Source organism: Aquarana catesbeiana, linkage group LG05, assembly GCF_042186555.1.
Source record: "Aquarana catesbeiana isolate 2022-GZ linkage group LG05, ASM4218655v1, whole genome shotgun sequence".
In the NCBI taxonomy this organism is placed as follows: domain Eukaryota; kingdom Metazoa; phylum Chordata; class Amphibia; order Anura; family Ranidae; genus Aquarana; species Aquarana catesbeiana.
The window spans coordinates 652489313-652507429 of NC_133328.1; the positions used below are offsets into that span (position 1 = coordinate 652489313).

Genomic DNA, 18117 nt, shown 5'->3' on the forward strand with positions numbered 1-18117 from the left:
TTCCAGGTGGGATAGACTGTCCAATCAGCAATGAGAGTGTTGGAGGAATTCGCCCCCCACCAATCTCACAGCTAATCTACATACACATCCCATAATATCCAAGGCAGACACAATATAACATTGGAATACAGCCACACCCCAAATGACCCAACAAAGAGTACACAACAAAATGAGACAATAAACTATTGGGTGACCAGATCTCATTAATCAACATTCCTTTCACATACATCTGTCCTCTGAGTCCCAAGCTGGCAGAGACCATCATGGCCTCCTTAATAATGTCCTTTTGCATTACATAACAAAATATCTTCCTAAATGCTTGTAGCTCCCTCAAATGCCAGGGCGCATAGTCGGTAGGCAAGAGGCTAGCATTCAGTCCCCTCCAAAAGCCTCTGTCCCGGGTGAGTCTATCACATTTCTCCCCCATCAAAAGTCAACTAACAAGGTCCCAGACCTCCACCTGGTCTGGATATGCGTTAGTTGGGCAGAGTGAATTTACATAGTCCGCATGATCTCCATTATTGGCTGCAAGGAATAGTTGACCTCAGTAGGTGTGGGGCAGAGGTCATTGACTCTCTGTCCGGCTGTCAGCGCTTCAGCTGGGTGGTTTTTAACATTTCCGGCTCGGTCTGCTGCTGGGCAGAGGGGCCGATCACCCCATCTTCCTGAAGCTGTAGAGACACTGTATGTGCTAGGCAGAGGCCAGCGGTGCTCTTCCCTGTTGCCAGTGATTCAGCTGGGAGTAGCAGCTTTACCACATCCGCTTAAAGCTGGAGAGAGGGGCGGACTGCCCCGGCTCCCTGGAACTCCACAGTTGTTGCCGGTGCTGGGCAGAGGTTGGTAGCACTCGGCCCTGTTGCCAGCACTTCTGCTGGGGGCTCCACATCCTCTGCTCCAGCTAACTGTTGGGGCAGAAGGCTGGCTTCCTCCGCTCCCAAACTGTGTAGCTGCCACTGGGGAGGTGAGCTGCTTCCTCTTCCGTTCCCTCATTTGGCTGCTGGGACAAGATGTCTGTGGTACTGTCTCCCAGGTGCACAGACCTTTGCTGGGGAGGAAAGACCGCTTCCTCCACCCTGACCGACTGTTGGGGAGGGACAACAAACACCTCCTCTACATTCCCCCCCTGTATCCTGAACTGCTGCTGGGAAGTGACCGCCATCTTCTCACCCTGAGCCTCCGGAACTGGACCCTCTGCCCGGTGGCCAGCGCTTCAGCTGGGGAAGTTCTTTGTAACTCCACAGATGCTGCTGTTGGTGCTGGGCAGAGCTCCGTGATGTTCTGCCCTGATGCTAGCTCTTTTGCTGGAGGCTCATCAGGTTGTTCTTCCTCAACAGAAAAGTCAATTAAATCACAAGTCTCTGGAATTGCTGAAAATTCAGGGCAGGGGTTGGCTGCACTTGGGCCCAGTGGCAACACTTTAGCAGGTGACTTATAATCTATAACATCTTCTGATGAACGGTCAATTAAATCCATACATTCTGTGGTCTGTGGCTGGAGAGATGAGCCGACTGCTCCATCTCCCGTACCCTCATCCAGCTGCTGAACAGACGCATTCCTCCACCCAAGATCATACCATTGCAGAAACAGGATCATCAAGGTCAGTCAGCACTTGCTGCATCCGCCATAAGACCTCCGCGTCCATAGCTGTGGGGGCAGGTTGGCAAAGCACACTGTTACTCTGCCACATAGTTACATAGTTAGATAGTAGGTGAGGTTGAAAAAAGACGCAAGTCCATCAAGTCCAACCTATGTGTGTGATTATGTGTCAGTATTACATTGTATATCCCTGTATATTGCGGTCATTCAGGTGATTATCTAATAGTTTCTTGAAGCTATCAATGCTCCCCGCTGAGACCACCGCCTGTGGAAGGGAATTCCACATCCTTGCCGCTCTTACAGTAAAGAACCCTCTACGTAGTTTAAGGTTAAACCTCTTTTCTTCTAATTGTAATGAGTGGCCACGAGTCTTGTTAAACTCTCTTCTGCGAAAAACTTTCCTCCCTATTGTGGGGTCACCAGTCCGGTATTTATATATTGTGGGGTCACCAGTCCGGTATTTGTATATTGTGGGGTCACCAGTCCGGTATTTATATATTGTGGGGTCACCAGTCCGGTATTTATATATTGTGGGGTCACCAGTCCGGTATTTGTATATTGTGGGGTCACCAGTCCGGTATTTATATATTGTGGGGTCACCAGTCCGGTATTTGTATATTGTGGGGTCACCAGTCCGGTATTTGTATATTGTGGGGTCACCAGTCCGGTATTTGTATATTGTGGGGTCACCAGTCCGGTATTTATATATTGTGGGGTCACCAGTCCGGTATTTATATATTGTGGGGTCACCAGTCCGGTATTTATATATTGTGGGGTCACCAGTACGGTATTTATATATTGTGGGGTCACCAGTCCGGTATTTATATATTGTGGGGTCACCAGTCCGGTATTTGTAAATTGAAATCATATCCCCTCTCAAGCGTCTCTTCTCCAGAGAGAATAAGTTCAGAGCTCACAACCTTTCCTCATAACTAAGATCCTCCAGACCCTTTATTAGCTTTGTTGCCCTTCTTTGTACTCGCTCCATTTCCAGTACATCCCTCCTGAGGACTGGTGCCCAGAACTGGACAGCATACTCCAGGTGCGGCCGGACCAGAGTCTTGTAGAGCGGGAGAATTATCGTTTTATCTCTGGAGTTGATCCCCTTTTAATGCCAATATTCTGTTTGCTTTGTTAGCAGCAGCTTGGCATTGCATGTCATTGCTGAGCCTATCATCTACTAGGACCCCCAGGTCCTTTTCCATCCTAGATTCCCCCCAGAGGTTCTCCCCTCAGTCTATAGATTGCATTCATATTTTTGCCACCCAAATGCATTATTTTACATTTTTCTACATTGAACCTCATTTGCCATGTAGTTGCCCCTCCCCCATTCATTTGTTCAGATCTTCTTGCAAGATTTCCACATCCTGCGGAGAAGTTATTGCCCTGCTTAGCTTAGTATCGTCTGCAAATACAGAGATTGAACTGTTTATCCCATCCTCCAGATCGTTTATGAACAAATTAAATAGGATCAGCCACATTGCTGACTCTTCAGCCAGGATTTCAGAGTTGTCAGCTGGTATTTCCTGATAGTCCCAGGCAAAGGGAGTCCAGACCTGCTGGTGAACAGAGTCTAGCAGCTGTCTGTAGGCGATCTCCAGCTCCCGTTCCTGGTTGGCTAGAAACTCTATATCTTCCAGTGCCCAGGGAACTTCTGAGACATTCAGCATCTGTTGTCTGTATTCCGAGATTTCTTCCAAACGCCACTCCAAATCGCTCCCAAAGTCAGGGTCCTGTGACAGTACAAAAAATGGGGGAAAGGGGAAGGGGGGAAGCTCAATAGCGGTGAGCTCAAGAAAGGGGGTTACCTTATGCAACAGAATAGTCATGTGATTAGAAACAAGTAAAATCAACTTTATTTTGGATAATACCAAACAGTAAAAATCCCATTATGGGAAATGCAGTTCCATCACAATAAACATGTAACAAAAAAGACAAAAACCTGACAGACAAGACAGACAAATACACAGAAGTGGAGCTAGCCCAGTCCGGGCGTATTGCTTTGTACCTCAGGGACTCTGGGTGGGCAACCAATAGGCCAAATAGTATTGGTCAATAAGTATGTAAGACCATAGCTTAGAAATTTTGGATTTAACAGTCAGCTGTGGTCCAAAGCAATGAAAGGGTGGAGCGAGAGAGAGAAGGAGAGCAGAGGTGCATGTACTGGGGGAACATTCTAATCTATGGTTGAATATGCTATTGAACTAATTGTGCCGTCTATACATAACAACTATTGCCTCTGATACGATATCTAGGATTGGAGCTATTGAGCAGAATACAACAATTGGCAGTCCATTAGGTTGAGTCATGTATCTGCTGTAGGGGTACCCGGTCCAGACAACAGTAAGTGTGTTACAACGTCATTATTCACTTCGTGCTGGTCTTCAGCTTCCCTGTAATTGCCTGGCTAGTATATTAGGCCTTGTATTTAGTAACGTTGGCACCACAGTTTAGGTACACTGTTTAAGATTGCTAGCAGGCTAAGAACATGTGAGCTGATACATATGCCCATGTGTCGGTACATATGGGCCGGTACACGTTGCATATATCAATACTTTACCGCCTCCGCCCAGAGCCGGATCAGGTAGATTGCTGTATTTCCCCTACGCTGAGACAAGCAGGGTCCCCGGTCCTTGCCGTGGTAGACTGTGGGAAAACACACAGGTGTGTAGCCAGTACGAGGTACAAATGGCTTCACTGCGGCAGTCTTTAGGTGCGATGGCAGTGTTAGGAACCCTAGTCACTCACGCTCTCCTTCGGCTCCCAGCGTGTAGTTCAAAGGCCGACTCCCTCCACCATGCCCGTGACGTCCGCGGATTGAGCTGCGTTGTGACGTCAACGCGTTTCGCCGTGGCTAGTGGCGTAGCTTCATCTTGGACGTTCATTGGACAGGCTTCCACACACCCTTCTTGTAGTGTGTTTGCTGGTGTTAGCCGCCAATGAGATGTTTTCATTGAGAAGGTAGAAGGGATATTGTCCAATCAGTTATGCCCGGTTTGTCCGTTCGGCCATTCGTATGATGTAACCGTTTGTTGTCACATCGGTTCAGAGAAGCATGATTAGATGAATTATTCAAAGGCTTGTCGAATAAGTTTTTATACCTATATTGTGGGATAAATACTCGAAAGTCGGGTGGTGACTAAGAATGAGTGAAATAAAATAAAGTAGGAAAAAGAAAAGGAAAAAAAGAGGAAGGAAATAGAGAGCAAGGGGAGGAGAGAGTAGGAAGATCCCTAGTTGGAAATGGAGGAGAGAAACACCCCAGTGGCAGTGCAAAATGCACGTTCGTGACATGTATACAAATAAACAGATAGACCAATAATTAGCATAGATCATATAACGAGAACGAATTCACCCATCATATACTTTGATCATCTATGAAGGGAAGGGTAAGGGTCACTTATTTTCAATTGTTAGCCCTTTATTATGGAATCGTTCTCCAGTGAGCCTTAGTCATACCATTATTGATATCTTTCCCTGGCACGTATATCAATGCCTTCAAGCCTATTTAAGTACATATTAAACAGGGAATAGATTTATCGAAGAATTGATTACTGATATTGATATCAGATAATGTAGACAGCACTAGTGCTTAAAGGATAGAATGGTAAAAGTTGTGACTAACTGATCAATGCATTGTGTTTAGGTCTCCAAAAACACTTGTAGGTTCAATTCTGTATTCAGCCCCACCGGCACGAGGGACTTCAGCTTATAGACCCACCACTTCTCCTTTTGGAGGAGTATGCGGTCAAAGTCACCTCGTCTCGTGGGTAGTTTCAGGGCATAGATTCCTTTAACAGTTAATCCTGTTGAGGAACCCCCATGGCAAAAAAAGAAATGTTTAGCCAGGGTTCTCTCTGGTATCTTTCCTTTAGAGCTAATTTCGTGTAAGTGCTCAGTGATACGTATCTTTAATGGTCTTTTTGCTTTACCTATATATATCTTAGGGCAGGGGCAAGTTATCAGGTAGATCACTCGTGATGTCGTACAATTGATGAGATCACGTATCTCAAAGGTTTTCTCATGAAGCGCATCGGTGAAGGTAGAAGTTCTGTGGACAAAGGGGCAAACCTGACATTTGTTGCAGGGGAACATACCCTTTGAGCGGGGGTATTCTGGGTTTGGTTGTTTAACAAATTCAGATTGAATCAGCATATCTCCTAGGCTCGGGGCTCTACGTGCAACCAGCTTTGGTGATGCACTTACTATTTTAGCAAGTTCAGGGGTGTTGGTCAGTATTCCCCAGTGTTTTTCAAGGATAGAGTGGACTTTATTCCACTGGGAACCATAGGCAGTTATGACGCGCACTGGTTCATTTGTTTGCGTCACTGGATCGTTGGTAATTGGCCTAGTACAAAGCAAACTCTCTCGGTCTCTCATGGCTGCTTTTTTTCTAGCCCTCTTAATTTGTCTGTGCGAGTAACCGCGTTTGCGGAATCTCGCATAGAGTTCATCACTTTCACGTCTGTACTCAGCCGCGTCACTACAGTTCCTTTTGATTCGTAGGAACTGTCCCACTGGTATCCCATTTTTTAACCAGTGGGGGTGGTGACTTGTTGCATGCAGCAACGTGTTTGCTGCTGTTTCCTTGTGGAATGTACTGGTGTAAAGTTGGCCTTTCTCCAAAGTGATCAGTAGGTCCAAGAAGGATAGTCTCCTCTGATCAAAGCTAAATGTTAATCGTATATTCCGTTCATTGGTGTTCAGTTCCCTCATGAACTGGTGCAGGCTTTCGCTATTGCCCCCCCAGATCATTAGTACATTGTCGATATATCGCAAACACGTAAGTACATGGTTGCGGTACAGGGTCCTCTGACAGCCTCTCTAATAACAGCCCCAGGCCACCGTAGCCAAAGCCTTCTGTTGGGGTGTCGTCCGCTGTCCATGGGCACACTTGGGCTACATACCACTGGAGGGCTCTGTAGCTCTCGTCCAACTGCATCTCCACCTGGACCAGCCTGGTTAACTCAGCTTTCCATTCCTTATGCGGTTGTTCACCCAAAAACACCATTCACACTTCGTACTGCGACCAGTACCTTTCCTGGAAGGAGGAGAGAATTTTTCCCTGGTGTCGCTGCTCACGGGCTAGTGCTTCCTTCCAGAGTTCCCAGAGGAAAGAATCGAACCATCCCAGCAGGACCTGCTCTGATACTGGTCCTCTGTGCTGTATCTGCATCTCTCGCAACCTCCTTCCGAATTCCTCTTCCATGGCGGCCGGTATCTGGACCTCTCCTCTCCTGCTATCCGGACCTTGGATCCAGGGGGAGGTTTGGATGTCCCAGACTGCAGGAAGCATCCCACTGCTGCCACCAATGTAACGAAATGTCCCACACTCCGCTGGAGTGCTTTCGTCAGTATACCACTTCCTCCCAGTCTGAATATAGATATCAGATATTCCAACCACTAAACCACAATCAAGACAATATTTGTTTGGTTGCTGAACATGGACTGTTTATTGAAAACACAGGTACACAGAGGTAATACTCTGGAGAATCCCCCCCCTTTGCAATTCCCGGGCGGTGTAGACTGTCCAATCAGCAGTGAGAGCTGTTGGAGGAATTTGCCCCCACAAATCTCACAGCTAATCTACATACACATCCCATAATATCCAAAGCAGACAGACAAAATGGAACATTGGAATACAGCCACACCCCAAATGACCCAGCAAAGAGTACACAACAAAATGAGACAATAAACTATTGGGTGAAAGACCAGATCTCATTAATCAGCATTCCTTTCACATACATCTGTCCACTGAGTCCCAAACGGGCAGAGACCATCATAGCCTCCTTAATAATGTCCTTTTGCGTTACACAACAGAATATCTTCCTAAATGCTTGTAGCTCCCTCAAATGGCAGGGCCCATTGTCGGTAGGCAAGAGGCCAGCATTCAGTCCCCTCCAAAAGCCTCTGTCCCAGGTGAGTCTATCACACACGTCTTCTGGGATGTACGGGAGCTCCCAGCCACATCTTCCAGGAGGTACAGGAACTTCCTGCAACGTCTTCAGGTATGTACGGGAGCTCCCAACCACTTCTTCCGGGAGGTACAAGAGCTCCCAGCCACATCTTCAGGGATGTTCAGCAGCTCCCCGCCACATCTTTCAGGATGTACATGAACTCTCAGCCATGTCTTCCGGGATGTACACAAGCTCTCAGCCATGTCTTCCGGGATGTACGGGAGCTCCCAGCCACGTCTTCTGGGATGTGCGGGAGATCCCAGCCACTTCTTCCAGGAGGTACAGGAGCTCCCAGCCACGTCTTCCGGGATGTACAGGAGCTCCCAGCCACGTCTTCAGGGATGTACAGGAGCTCCCCGCCATGTCTTCCAGGATGTACAGGAGCTCCCAGCCACGTCTTCAGGGATGTACAGGAGCTCCCAGCCACTTCTTCCAGGAGGTACAGGAGCTCCCAGCCACGTCTTCCGGGATGTACAGGAGCTCCCAGCCATGTCTTCAGGGATGTACAGGAGCTCCCCGCCATGTCTTCAGGGATGTACAGGAGCTCCCAGCCACGTCTTCAGGGATGTACAGGAGCTCCCAGCCACGTCTTCAGGGATGTACAGGAGCTCCCCGCCATGTCTTCCGGGATGTACAGGAGCTCCCTGCCATGTCTTCAGGGATGTACAGGAGCTCCCCGCCATGTCTTCAGGGATGTACAGGAGCTCCCAGCCACGTCTTCAGGGATGTACAGGAGCTCCCTGCCATGTCTTCAGGGATGTACAGGAGCTCCCCGCCATGTCTTCAGGGATGTACAGGAGCTCCCAGCCACGTCTTCAGGGATGTACAGGAGCTCCCCGCCATGTCTTCAGGGATGTACAGGAGCTCCCAGCCACGTCCTCAGGGATGTACAGGAGCTCCCCGCCATGTCTTCCGGGATGTACAGGAGCTCCCTGCCATGTCTTCCGGGATGTACAGGAGCTCCCAGCCACGTCTTCAGGGATGTACAGGAGCTCCCAGCCACGTCTTCAGGGATGTACAGGAGCTCCCCGCCATGTCTTCAGGGATGTACAGGAGCTCCCAGCCACGTCTTCAGGGATGTACAGGAGCTCCCCGCCATGTCTTCTGGGATGTACAGGAGCTCCCAGCCACGTCTTCAGGGATGTACAGGAGCTCCCCGCCATGTCTTCCGGGATGTACAGGAGCTCTCAGCCACATCTTCCGCGATGTACAGGAGATCCCAGCCACGTCTTCTGGGATGTGCGGGAGCTCCCAGCCACTTCTTCCAGGAGGTACAGGAGCTCCCAGCCATGTCTTCCGGGATGTACAGGAGCTCCCAGCCACGTCTTCAGGGATGTACAGGAGCTCCCCGCCATGTCTTCCAGGATGTACAGGAGCTCCCAGCCACGTCTTCAGAGATGTACAGGAGCTCCCAGCCATGTCTTCAGGGATGTACAGGAGCTCCCCGCCATGTCTTCCGGGATGTACAGGAGCTCCCAGCCATGTCTTCCGGGATGTACAGGAGCTCCCAGCCATGTCTTCCGGGATGTACAGGAGCTCCCCGCCATGTCTTCCGGGATGTACAGGAGCTCTCAGCCACATCTTCCGCGATGTACAGGAGCTCCCAGCCACGTCTTCAGAGATGTACAGGAGCTCCCCGCCATGTCTTCCGGGATGTACAGGAGCTCCCAGCCATGTCTTCCGGGATGTACAGGAGCTCCCAGCCATGTCTTCCGGGATGTACAGGAGCTCCCCGCCATGTCTTCCGGGATGTACAGGAGCTCTCAGCCACATCTTCCGCGATGTACAGGAGATCCCAGCCACGTCTTCTGGGATGTGCGGGAGCTCCCAGCCACTTCTTCCAGGAGGTACAGGAGCTCCCAGCCACATCTTCAGGGATGTACAGGTGCTCCCCGCCATGTCTTCAGGGATGTACAGGTGCTCCCCGCCATGTCTTCAGGGATGTACAGGAGCTCCCTGCCATGTCTTCAGGGATGTACAGGTGCTCCCCGCCATGTCTTCTGGGATGTACAGGAGCTCCCCGCCATGTCTTCAGGGATGTACAGGAGCTCCCCGCCATGTCTTCAGGGATGTACAGGTGCTCCCCGCCATGTCTTCAGGGATGTACAGGTGCTCCCCGCCATGTCTTCAGGGATGTACAGGTGCTCCCCGCCATGTCTTCTGGGATGTACAGGAGCTCCCTGCCATGTCTTCAGGGATGTACAGGTGCTCCCCGCCATGTCTTCAGGGATGTACAGGAGCTCCCTGCCATGTCTTCAGGGATGTACAGGTGCTCCCCGCCATGTCTTCAGGGATGTACAGGTGCTCCCCGCCATGTCTTCTGGGATGTACAGGAGCTCCCTGCCATGTCTTCAGGGATGTACAGGTGCTCCCCGCCATGTCTTCTGGGATGTACAGGAGCTCCCCGCCATGTCTTCTGGGATGTACAGGAGCTCCCCGCCATGTCTTCAGGGATGTACAGGTGCTCCCCGCCATGTCTTCAGGGATGTACAGGAGCTCCCCGCCATGTCTTCAGGGATGTACAGGAGCTCCCTGCCATGTCTTCAGGGATGTACAGGAGCTCCCCGCCATGTCTTCAGGGATGTACAGGAGCTCCCCGCCATGTCTTCAGGGATGTACAGGAGCTCCCCGCCATGTCTTCTGGGATGTACAGGAGCTCCCTGCCATGTCTTCAGGGATGTACAGGAGCTCCCCGCCATGTCTTCTGGGATGTACAGGAGCTCCCCGCCATGTCTTCAGGGATGTACAGGTGCTCCCCGCCATGTCTTCAGGGATGTACAGGAGCTCCCCGCCATGTCTTCAGGGATGTACAGGAGCTCCCCGCCATGTCTTCAGGGATGTACAGGTGCTCCCCGCCATGTCTTCAGGGATGTACAGGAGCTCCCCGCCATGTCTTCAGGGATGTACAGGAGCTCCCCGCCATGTCTTCTGGGATGTACAGGAGCTCCCCGCCATGTCTTCAGGGATGTACAGGAGCTCCCCGCCATGTCTTCAGGGATGTACAGGAGCTCCCCGCCATGTCTTCAGGGATGTACAGGAGCTCCCTGCCATGTCTTCAGGGATGTACAGGAGCTCCCCGCCATGTCTTCAGGGATGTACAGGAGCTCCCCGCCATGTCTTCAGGGATGTACAGGAGCTCCCCGCCATGTCTTCAGGGATGTACAGGAGCTCCCCGCCATGTCTTCAGGGATGTACAGGAGCTCCCCGCCATGTCTTCTGGGATGTACAGGAGCTCCCCGCCATGTCTTCAGGGATGTACAGGAGCTCCCCGCCATGTCTTCAGGGATGTACAGGAGCTCCCCGCCATGTCTTCTGGGATGTACAGGAGCTCCCTGCCATGTCTTCCAGGATGTACAGGAACTTTCAGTCTGATTCAGTTTGTACTTGATGAGACAAGAAACATTGCAGCCAATTCAGTAAGTCTCCACTGAAATCCCTCTCCTGGGGGTATATAAGAATCCAGTGCATGGCATACTTCTGCCCATCCTGATCCAATACCATCTATTACTTTCGGTGGAGAAGAAACAGGTGGGACCCAGAACCTTCTGATAACTCACCCAGGATGGGTAAAAATCACCAACTAATAGTCTGTCATCAGCCACCTATAATTAAGCCTCCCAGTGAAGGGAGAGGTGTTCACCAACCCCACCAGAGCAATAACTGGACACTGTCCATGAGGTGCTATCAGCTGTGGGTCTCGGTTCCACAACCCCCCATGAGCAGTTAGCTCACCATCATGGGAACACATCAATAGTCAATCCAAATCAGTGTTAACAGTCCATTCCATAATGGAGATGGACCTATGTTGTTTGACCTAGCCATTGTGTGGACTCCTTCCCAGGCCAGGCCAGTATGCACCGAATCAGTAGAAAAGGCTGGACAATCTAGTTATGGCTCTTCCAGGACGTCTCTGTCTTTGAGGGTGGTAGGGAGACCTGCCTAAGCTCGGCACTGAAAACCTCCAGGAGGCAGGGGAACCCCGGTCCATCAAGGTGGACAACTGCACAGATATTGGCTCTGTTGTTGCCATTTGTTCACGGTGGATCATCAGTAGAACTTGTAATAGATTGATAGACTTTATTGTCATTGTATACATACAACAAAATTTATCCGGGTATTCTTTATGGAATAAGGCAAACAGTTCACAAGAAACCCACTGAGAGAGGAACCGGGAGCACTCATGAATACCAACAGCGTGTAGCGGGGCAAGTATCAGCCGAACTGCGATCTGTCTGGAGGGGCAGAATGAGGCCCGGCCGTCTCATACCCAAACGGGAAGATGTCCAAGGCAAATGCGAGCCCTAAGCTTTCCCTTCTAATACTGTACTTGACAGATGGGGAACCTGTCCCTACACTACCCACATGCATATGGGAGCCAAAGCCTGGGGAGAAGGGACTGTGCTGACCTAAGATAGCCGCTAAGGGTCACCTGGGTGCAAAGCAGACAACCGGAACGCTGCCTCCAGGAACCAGGTAACTACAGAGAAACCCTGACTTCCTCTCCAGGTTGTGATGCCGCTTTGGATGGGTGCCACTCACAGTGGAGGAAGCAGACTGCACCTCCCTACAAGTGTGAATGTGGCCTTACTGTATGGTAGCCTATCCTGTCGACTATGCCAAAGTGCAGCACCCCAGAGCCTAAAACATTGAGGCAGTGGCTATCCCTGTATTGTGTACTATAAATCATATCCCATCGTCACCCCCAAATAATTTCCACTTCCCCAGCCGCCATACTATGGATCATATTCCATCCCCCCATATAATGCCCCCCCAACCCCCGTACTATGGATCATATTCCATCATCACCCCCATATGATGCCCCCCCATCCCTCGTACTATGGATCATACTCCATCCTCCAATATAATGCTCCCCCCCATTCCCTATACTATGGATCATATTCCACCCCCACCTCAGATAATACCCCCCATGCCCCATACTATGGATCAAATTCCATCATCATCCCTATATAATGCCCCCCCATCCCCTATACTATGGATCATATTCCATCATCACCCCCATATGATGCCCCCCCATCCCTCGTACTATGGATCATACTCCATCCTCCAATATAATGCTCCCCCCCATTCCCTATACTATGGATCATATTCCACCCCCACCTCAGATAATACCCACCATGCCCCATACTATGGATCATATTCCACCCCCCCATCCCCCGTACTATGGATCATATTCCATCATCATCCCTATATAATGCCCCCCCATCCCCTATACTATGGATCATATTCCACCCCCCCCATATAATGTCCCCCATCCCCTATACTATGGATCATATTCCATCATCATCCCCATCCCCCATACTAGGGATCATATTCCACCCCCCCATATAATGCCCCCCCCATCCCCCGTACTATGGATCATATTCCATCATCACCCCCCATATAATGCCCCCCATCCCCCATACTATGGATCATATTTGATCATCATCCCTATATAATGCCCCCCTTACTCTATACTATGGATCATATTCCACCCCCCCATATAATGCCCCCCATCCCCCGTACTATGGATCATATTCCATCATCACCCCCCATATAATGCCCCCCATCCCCCATACTATGGATCATATTCCACCCCCCCATATAATGCCCCCCATCCCCTATACTATGGATCATATTCCACCCCCCCATATAATGCCCCCCATCCCCTATACTATGGATCATATTCCACCCCCCCATATAATGCCCCCCATCCCCTATACTATGGATCATATTCCACCCCCCCATATAATGCCCCCCATCCCCTATACTATGGATCATATTCCACCCCCCCATATAATGCCCCCCATCCCCCGTACTATGGATCATATTCCATCATCACCCCCCATATAATGCCCCCCATCCCCCGTACTATGGATCATATTCCATCATCACCCCCCATATAATGCCCCCCCATCCCCCGTACTATGGATCATATTCCATCATCACCCCCCCATATAATGCCCCCCCATCCCCCGTACTATGGATCATATTCCATCATCACCCCCCCATATAATGCCCCCCCATCCCCCATACTATGGATCATATTTCATCATCACCCCCCATATAATGCCCCCCCATCCCCCGTACTATGGATCATATTCCATCATCACCCCCCATATAATGCCCCCCCATCCCCCGTACTATGGATCATATTCCATCATCACCCCCCCATATAATGCCCCCCCATCCCCCGTACTATGGATCATATTCCATCATCACCCCCCCATATAATGCCCCCCATCCCCGTACTATGGATCATATTCCATCATCATCCCTATATAATGCCCCCCATACTCTATACTATTGATCATATTCCACCCCCCCATATAATGCCCCCCATCCCCTATACTATTGATCATATCCCATCCCCCGTTGTATGGATGATGCTCCTTGCTGTGTGTTTTGTATATTTGTGGAGATTCTGTATCTCGGGAATTCTGCTCTCTCAGCTCCGAGTCTCTGAATTGATTTCCCTTCTTAGATTTCCATATTGTCCTCTATGTGACACCTCCGGTCCCTTCCACCTGATCCCCCCCAGGGACCCCAATCCCTTCCCACAATCCTCCGCTCCCAGCAGTCACTGCAGAGCCTGGAGCCCAGTGACGGTAAATTGCTGATCTGGGAGGGCTGGGGAGGATCGGAGGACAGATGACTACCAGAGTATGAACGATTGACACATATACAGTATATACATTCATTAGCATGTGGGGTATACAGTTGGTAAACATATATATATTGTGACGGTTCCCTGTCACGGGGTTTGTCGCCCAGGATTCTCAAGTGGGCAGGTTGAGGGGCTCCAGGAGGATTGCTTGATATGGAAGAAACTTTTTTATCAGTTTCCTCTGTGGTTGGTAAAATCCAGACCTGGAGCCTGGAGATCTCATAGCGATCTGGGTGGGATGAACTCTCCAATCCTGGTACCAGAATTTAGGATTAGCCAGGACACTGATTGTGCAGGTGGGTTCTGGGCTTTTTGGAAGAGTCCAGGACCAGGGTTCCACCCTCCAGGACCAGGGTTCCACCCTCCCACCCTCCCGAGGACAAGCCAGAGGACTGCAGGGTGCAGTCTGAGTAGACAGAGGGCCCAAGTCTGTGGGCTGGAGCAGCAAGAAGGCTGTGAAATAGAGTGCCAGCAGAGGTACAGAGTGGGTACAGAAAAGGGACACTGTTACAGGGTCAAGAGGACCGAAGTCAAAGCCTGAGCAGCAGCGTGCTGACTAGAGAGCCAGGTGCCTTGGTATTTTTCGGTAACCTTATTGCCGTGTGAAGTTGAAACCCCTGCGTGGGAATCCTGGATGGACGGTTTTTCTTTTCCTTTATTGAAAGTGGGCCAACAAGCCTTTACACGGCACAACTGGCGTTGGCTCAGGTCACTGGTAGGCTCTACACTATGCTAATTAACCCACAAACATCACAAGATATACAGTATATATAGTAGCAGTAGAGTGATACAGATGATAATAAGCTAATGGCCCAGAGAATGACCCCCCCCAATCTTTATACTGGGGATGGTCCTGACTAAGGGGTGATGTTACAATAACAGTCTGTCAGTCTGTATTAAACTTTTTCCCTGCTGGCCAGCACGTTGGGGCCCAGATCTGGAATTGGAGCGCTCAGGATAAGTTCCTCCTATCCCAGGTGTAGGCACCTGCACTGTCCCAACACTGTTCCTCCTTAATAGGGTGCAGGAGGGTTTGGCCAGCGGCCTCCCACCATCTCCTGGGGTGACAGCTGGTCTCCCTCTGTTCTCCTTCACCAGTTCAGGGTGGCCTTCCTTTTCCTCTCCACAGAACCCCACTCATGCTGGGATGTGTAGTTCAACTGCCAGTCTGATACACAGGCTCGGTCCATCTGGGGACTACATCTCCCACAGGTCAAAGTTGCTCCCAGCAGGCCCTGTCCTTCCCTCAATCCACAGCGCTCAGTTTCCATTATTCTGTCTGTGACCATGGGTGGGGGTTGCCTCTCTGAGATCCCAGATGGTGGGTGGGGTTTTACTCGCTGTGATCCTAGGTGCTGGGTGGGGCTTTCCTCCCAGAGATCCCAGGTGGTTGGTGGGCTTTCCTCTCTATGATCCTGGATGGTGGGTGGGCTCTCTTCTCTGAGATCCTGGGTGGTGGGAAGGGCTTTCTCTCTGAGATCCTGGGTGGTGGGAGGGGCTTTCTCTCTGGGTGGTGGGAGGGGTTTTCCTTTCTGAGATCCTGGGTGGTGGACAGGGTTTTCTTCTCTGAGATCCTGGGTGGTGGACAGGGTTTTCTTCTCTGAGATCCTGGGTGGTGGACGTGGTTTTTCTTTCTGAGATCCTGGGTGGTGGGAGGGGCTATCTCTCTGGGTGGTGGGAGGGGTTTTCCTTTCTGAGATCCTGGGTGGTGGACAGGGTTTTCTTCTCTGAGATCCTGGGTGGTGGACGTGGTTTTCCTTTCTGAGATCCTGGGTGGTGGACGGGACTTCCTCTCTTAGATCATCGGTGGTGGACAGGGTTTTCCTCTTTCGCGCTACGCTGTGGACCAGAAAATATTAATAATTGATTAATTGGGGCAATACCGTCTGTTCTTCTTCCACCTTCATACATGGAGTCCAGAATGAGAGAAATTTACTTCTCCAGTGCAGGAGGGTGTAGAGAGGAGGGGGTGGTGGAGGTTATAGAGAGGAGGGGTGCAGGGAGGTGGGAGGGTTATAGGAAAGTGGTAGGTGCAGAGAGAGGGGAGATGTGGGAGGTGGTGGGTACCAAAAAGCTGGTGGATTGGAGGATCACCATGTTCTTTCTATGTAGGTGTTCACCAGATTGGGAAAGTGCTACACGTTTAATTCAGGGAAGCCGGGCTTCGAACTGCTCTCCACACTGAAGGGTGGAACTGGGAATGGACTGGAGCTTATGATTGACATACAGCAAGACGAGTACTTACCTGTGTTTGGTGAGACAGGTAAGTGACCCATCACCCTCCAGGTAACAGGCCTGAACCAGTGTGGTCATGTGTGATCATGTGTGTCTGTCCATGGAAGTCATTATCCAGTGTGGTCATGTGTCTGGGGAGGATGCCATTTCTCATCGGACTTCCATACAGATCTAATGGATTCAGTATGTTTCTAATTAAAGCCCAACACCGGGCAAATAAGAAATGATCCCGTGGGGGTGCGGGTGCTGCAGGGAGGAGCCAATGATAGGGTGCTGTACATAGTCTGTGCAGAGAGCAGAGCTGTGGGAGGGGGTCAGCAGGAAGTTTTACAGCTGGAATTGTAGTTTTGGGGTCACTCTTTGCTGTGTTGGGGATCGGCTGATGGAAATTGTTGGTGAAATTTGTGTTTCCTCTCTGATTCCTCCTGACCAGCCGAGACGTCTCTGGAGGCCGGAGTGAAGGTCCAGATCCACAGCCAGGATGAGCCGCCATTTATAGACCAGCTGGGCTTCGGTGTGGCCCCCGGATTCCAGACATTTGTGTCATGTCAGCAGCAGCAGGTATAGAAAACCCCCTCCTGATGGTGACCTCCATCCTCCAATCCGTGCTATGTGACTACATCCAGCCAGATACATCAACACCGATCCTCATCACCCAACACATCATCCATCATCACTGATCCTCATCACCCAACACATCATCCATCATCACCAATCCTCATCACCCAACACATCATCCATCATCACCGATCCTCATCACCCAACACATCATCCATCATCACTGATCCTCATCACCCAACACATCATCCATCATCACCGATCCTCATCACCCAACACATCATCCATCATCACCGATCCCCGTCATCACCGATCCTCATCACCCAACACATCAACCATCATCACCGATCCTCATCACCCAACACATCATCCATCATCACTGATCCTCATCACCCAACACATCATCCATCATCACTGATCCTCATCACCCAACACATCATGCATCATCACCGATCCTCATCACCCAACACATCATCCATCATCACCGATCCTCATCACCCAACACATCATCCATCATCACTGATCCTCATCACCCAACACATCATCCATCATCACCGATCCCCATCATCACCGATCCTCATCACCCAACACATCAACCATCATCACCGATCCTCATCACCCAACACATCATCCATCATCACCGATCCTCATCATCACCGATCCTCATCACCCAACACATCAACCATCATCACCGATCCTCATCACCCAACACATCATCCATCATCACTGATCCTCATCACCCAACACATCATCCATCATCACCGATCCTCATCACCCAACACATCATCCATCATCACCGATCCCCATCATCACCGATCCTCATCACCCAACACATCAACCATCATCACCGATCCTCATCACCCAACACATCATCCATCATCACCAATCCTCATCACCCAACACATCATGCATCATCACCGATCCTCATCACCCAACACATCATCCATCATCACCAATCCTCATCACCCAACACATCATGCATCATCACCGATCCTCATCACCCAACACATCATCCATCATCACCAATCCTCATCACCCAACACATCATCCATCATCACCGATCCTCATCACCCAACACATCATACATCATCACCGATCCTCATCACC

General features: G+C 50.4%; 2 protein-coding genes across 2 annotated transcripts in view; one reads left to right on the forward strand and one right to left on the reverse strand.

Annotated features, from left to right (window-relative positions):
* LOC141145703 (uncharacterized) overlaps positions 1–18117 on the reverse strand; it is a 353511-nt gene that overhangs the window by 204059 nt on the left and 131335 nt on the right. The gene's annotated exons all lie outside the window — the stretch shown is intronic.
* The window catches only part of LOC141145705 (acid-sensing ion channel 1C-like), a 60582-nt gene that overhangs the window by 34117 nt on the left and 8348 nt on the right, over positions 1–18117 (forward strand). Inside the window, exons 2-3 of the mRNA XM_073632582.1 lie at positions 16330–16480; positions 16886–17013. Of these exons, the coding sequence (XP_073488683.1) occupies positions 16330–16480; positions 16886–17013 (279 nt within the window). The remainder of the gene's footprint in view (positions 1–16329; positions 16481–16885; positions 17014–18117) is intronic.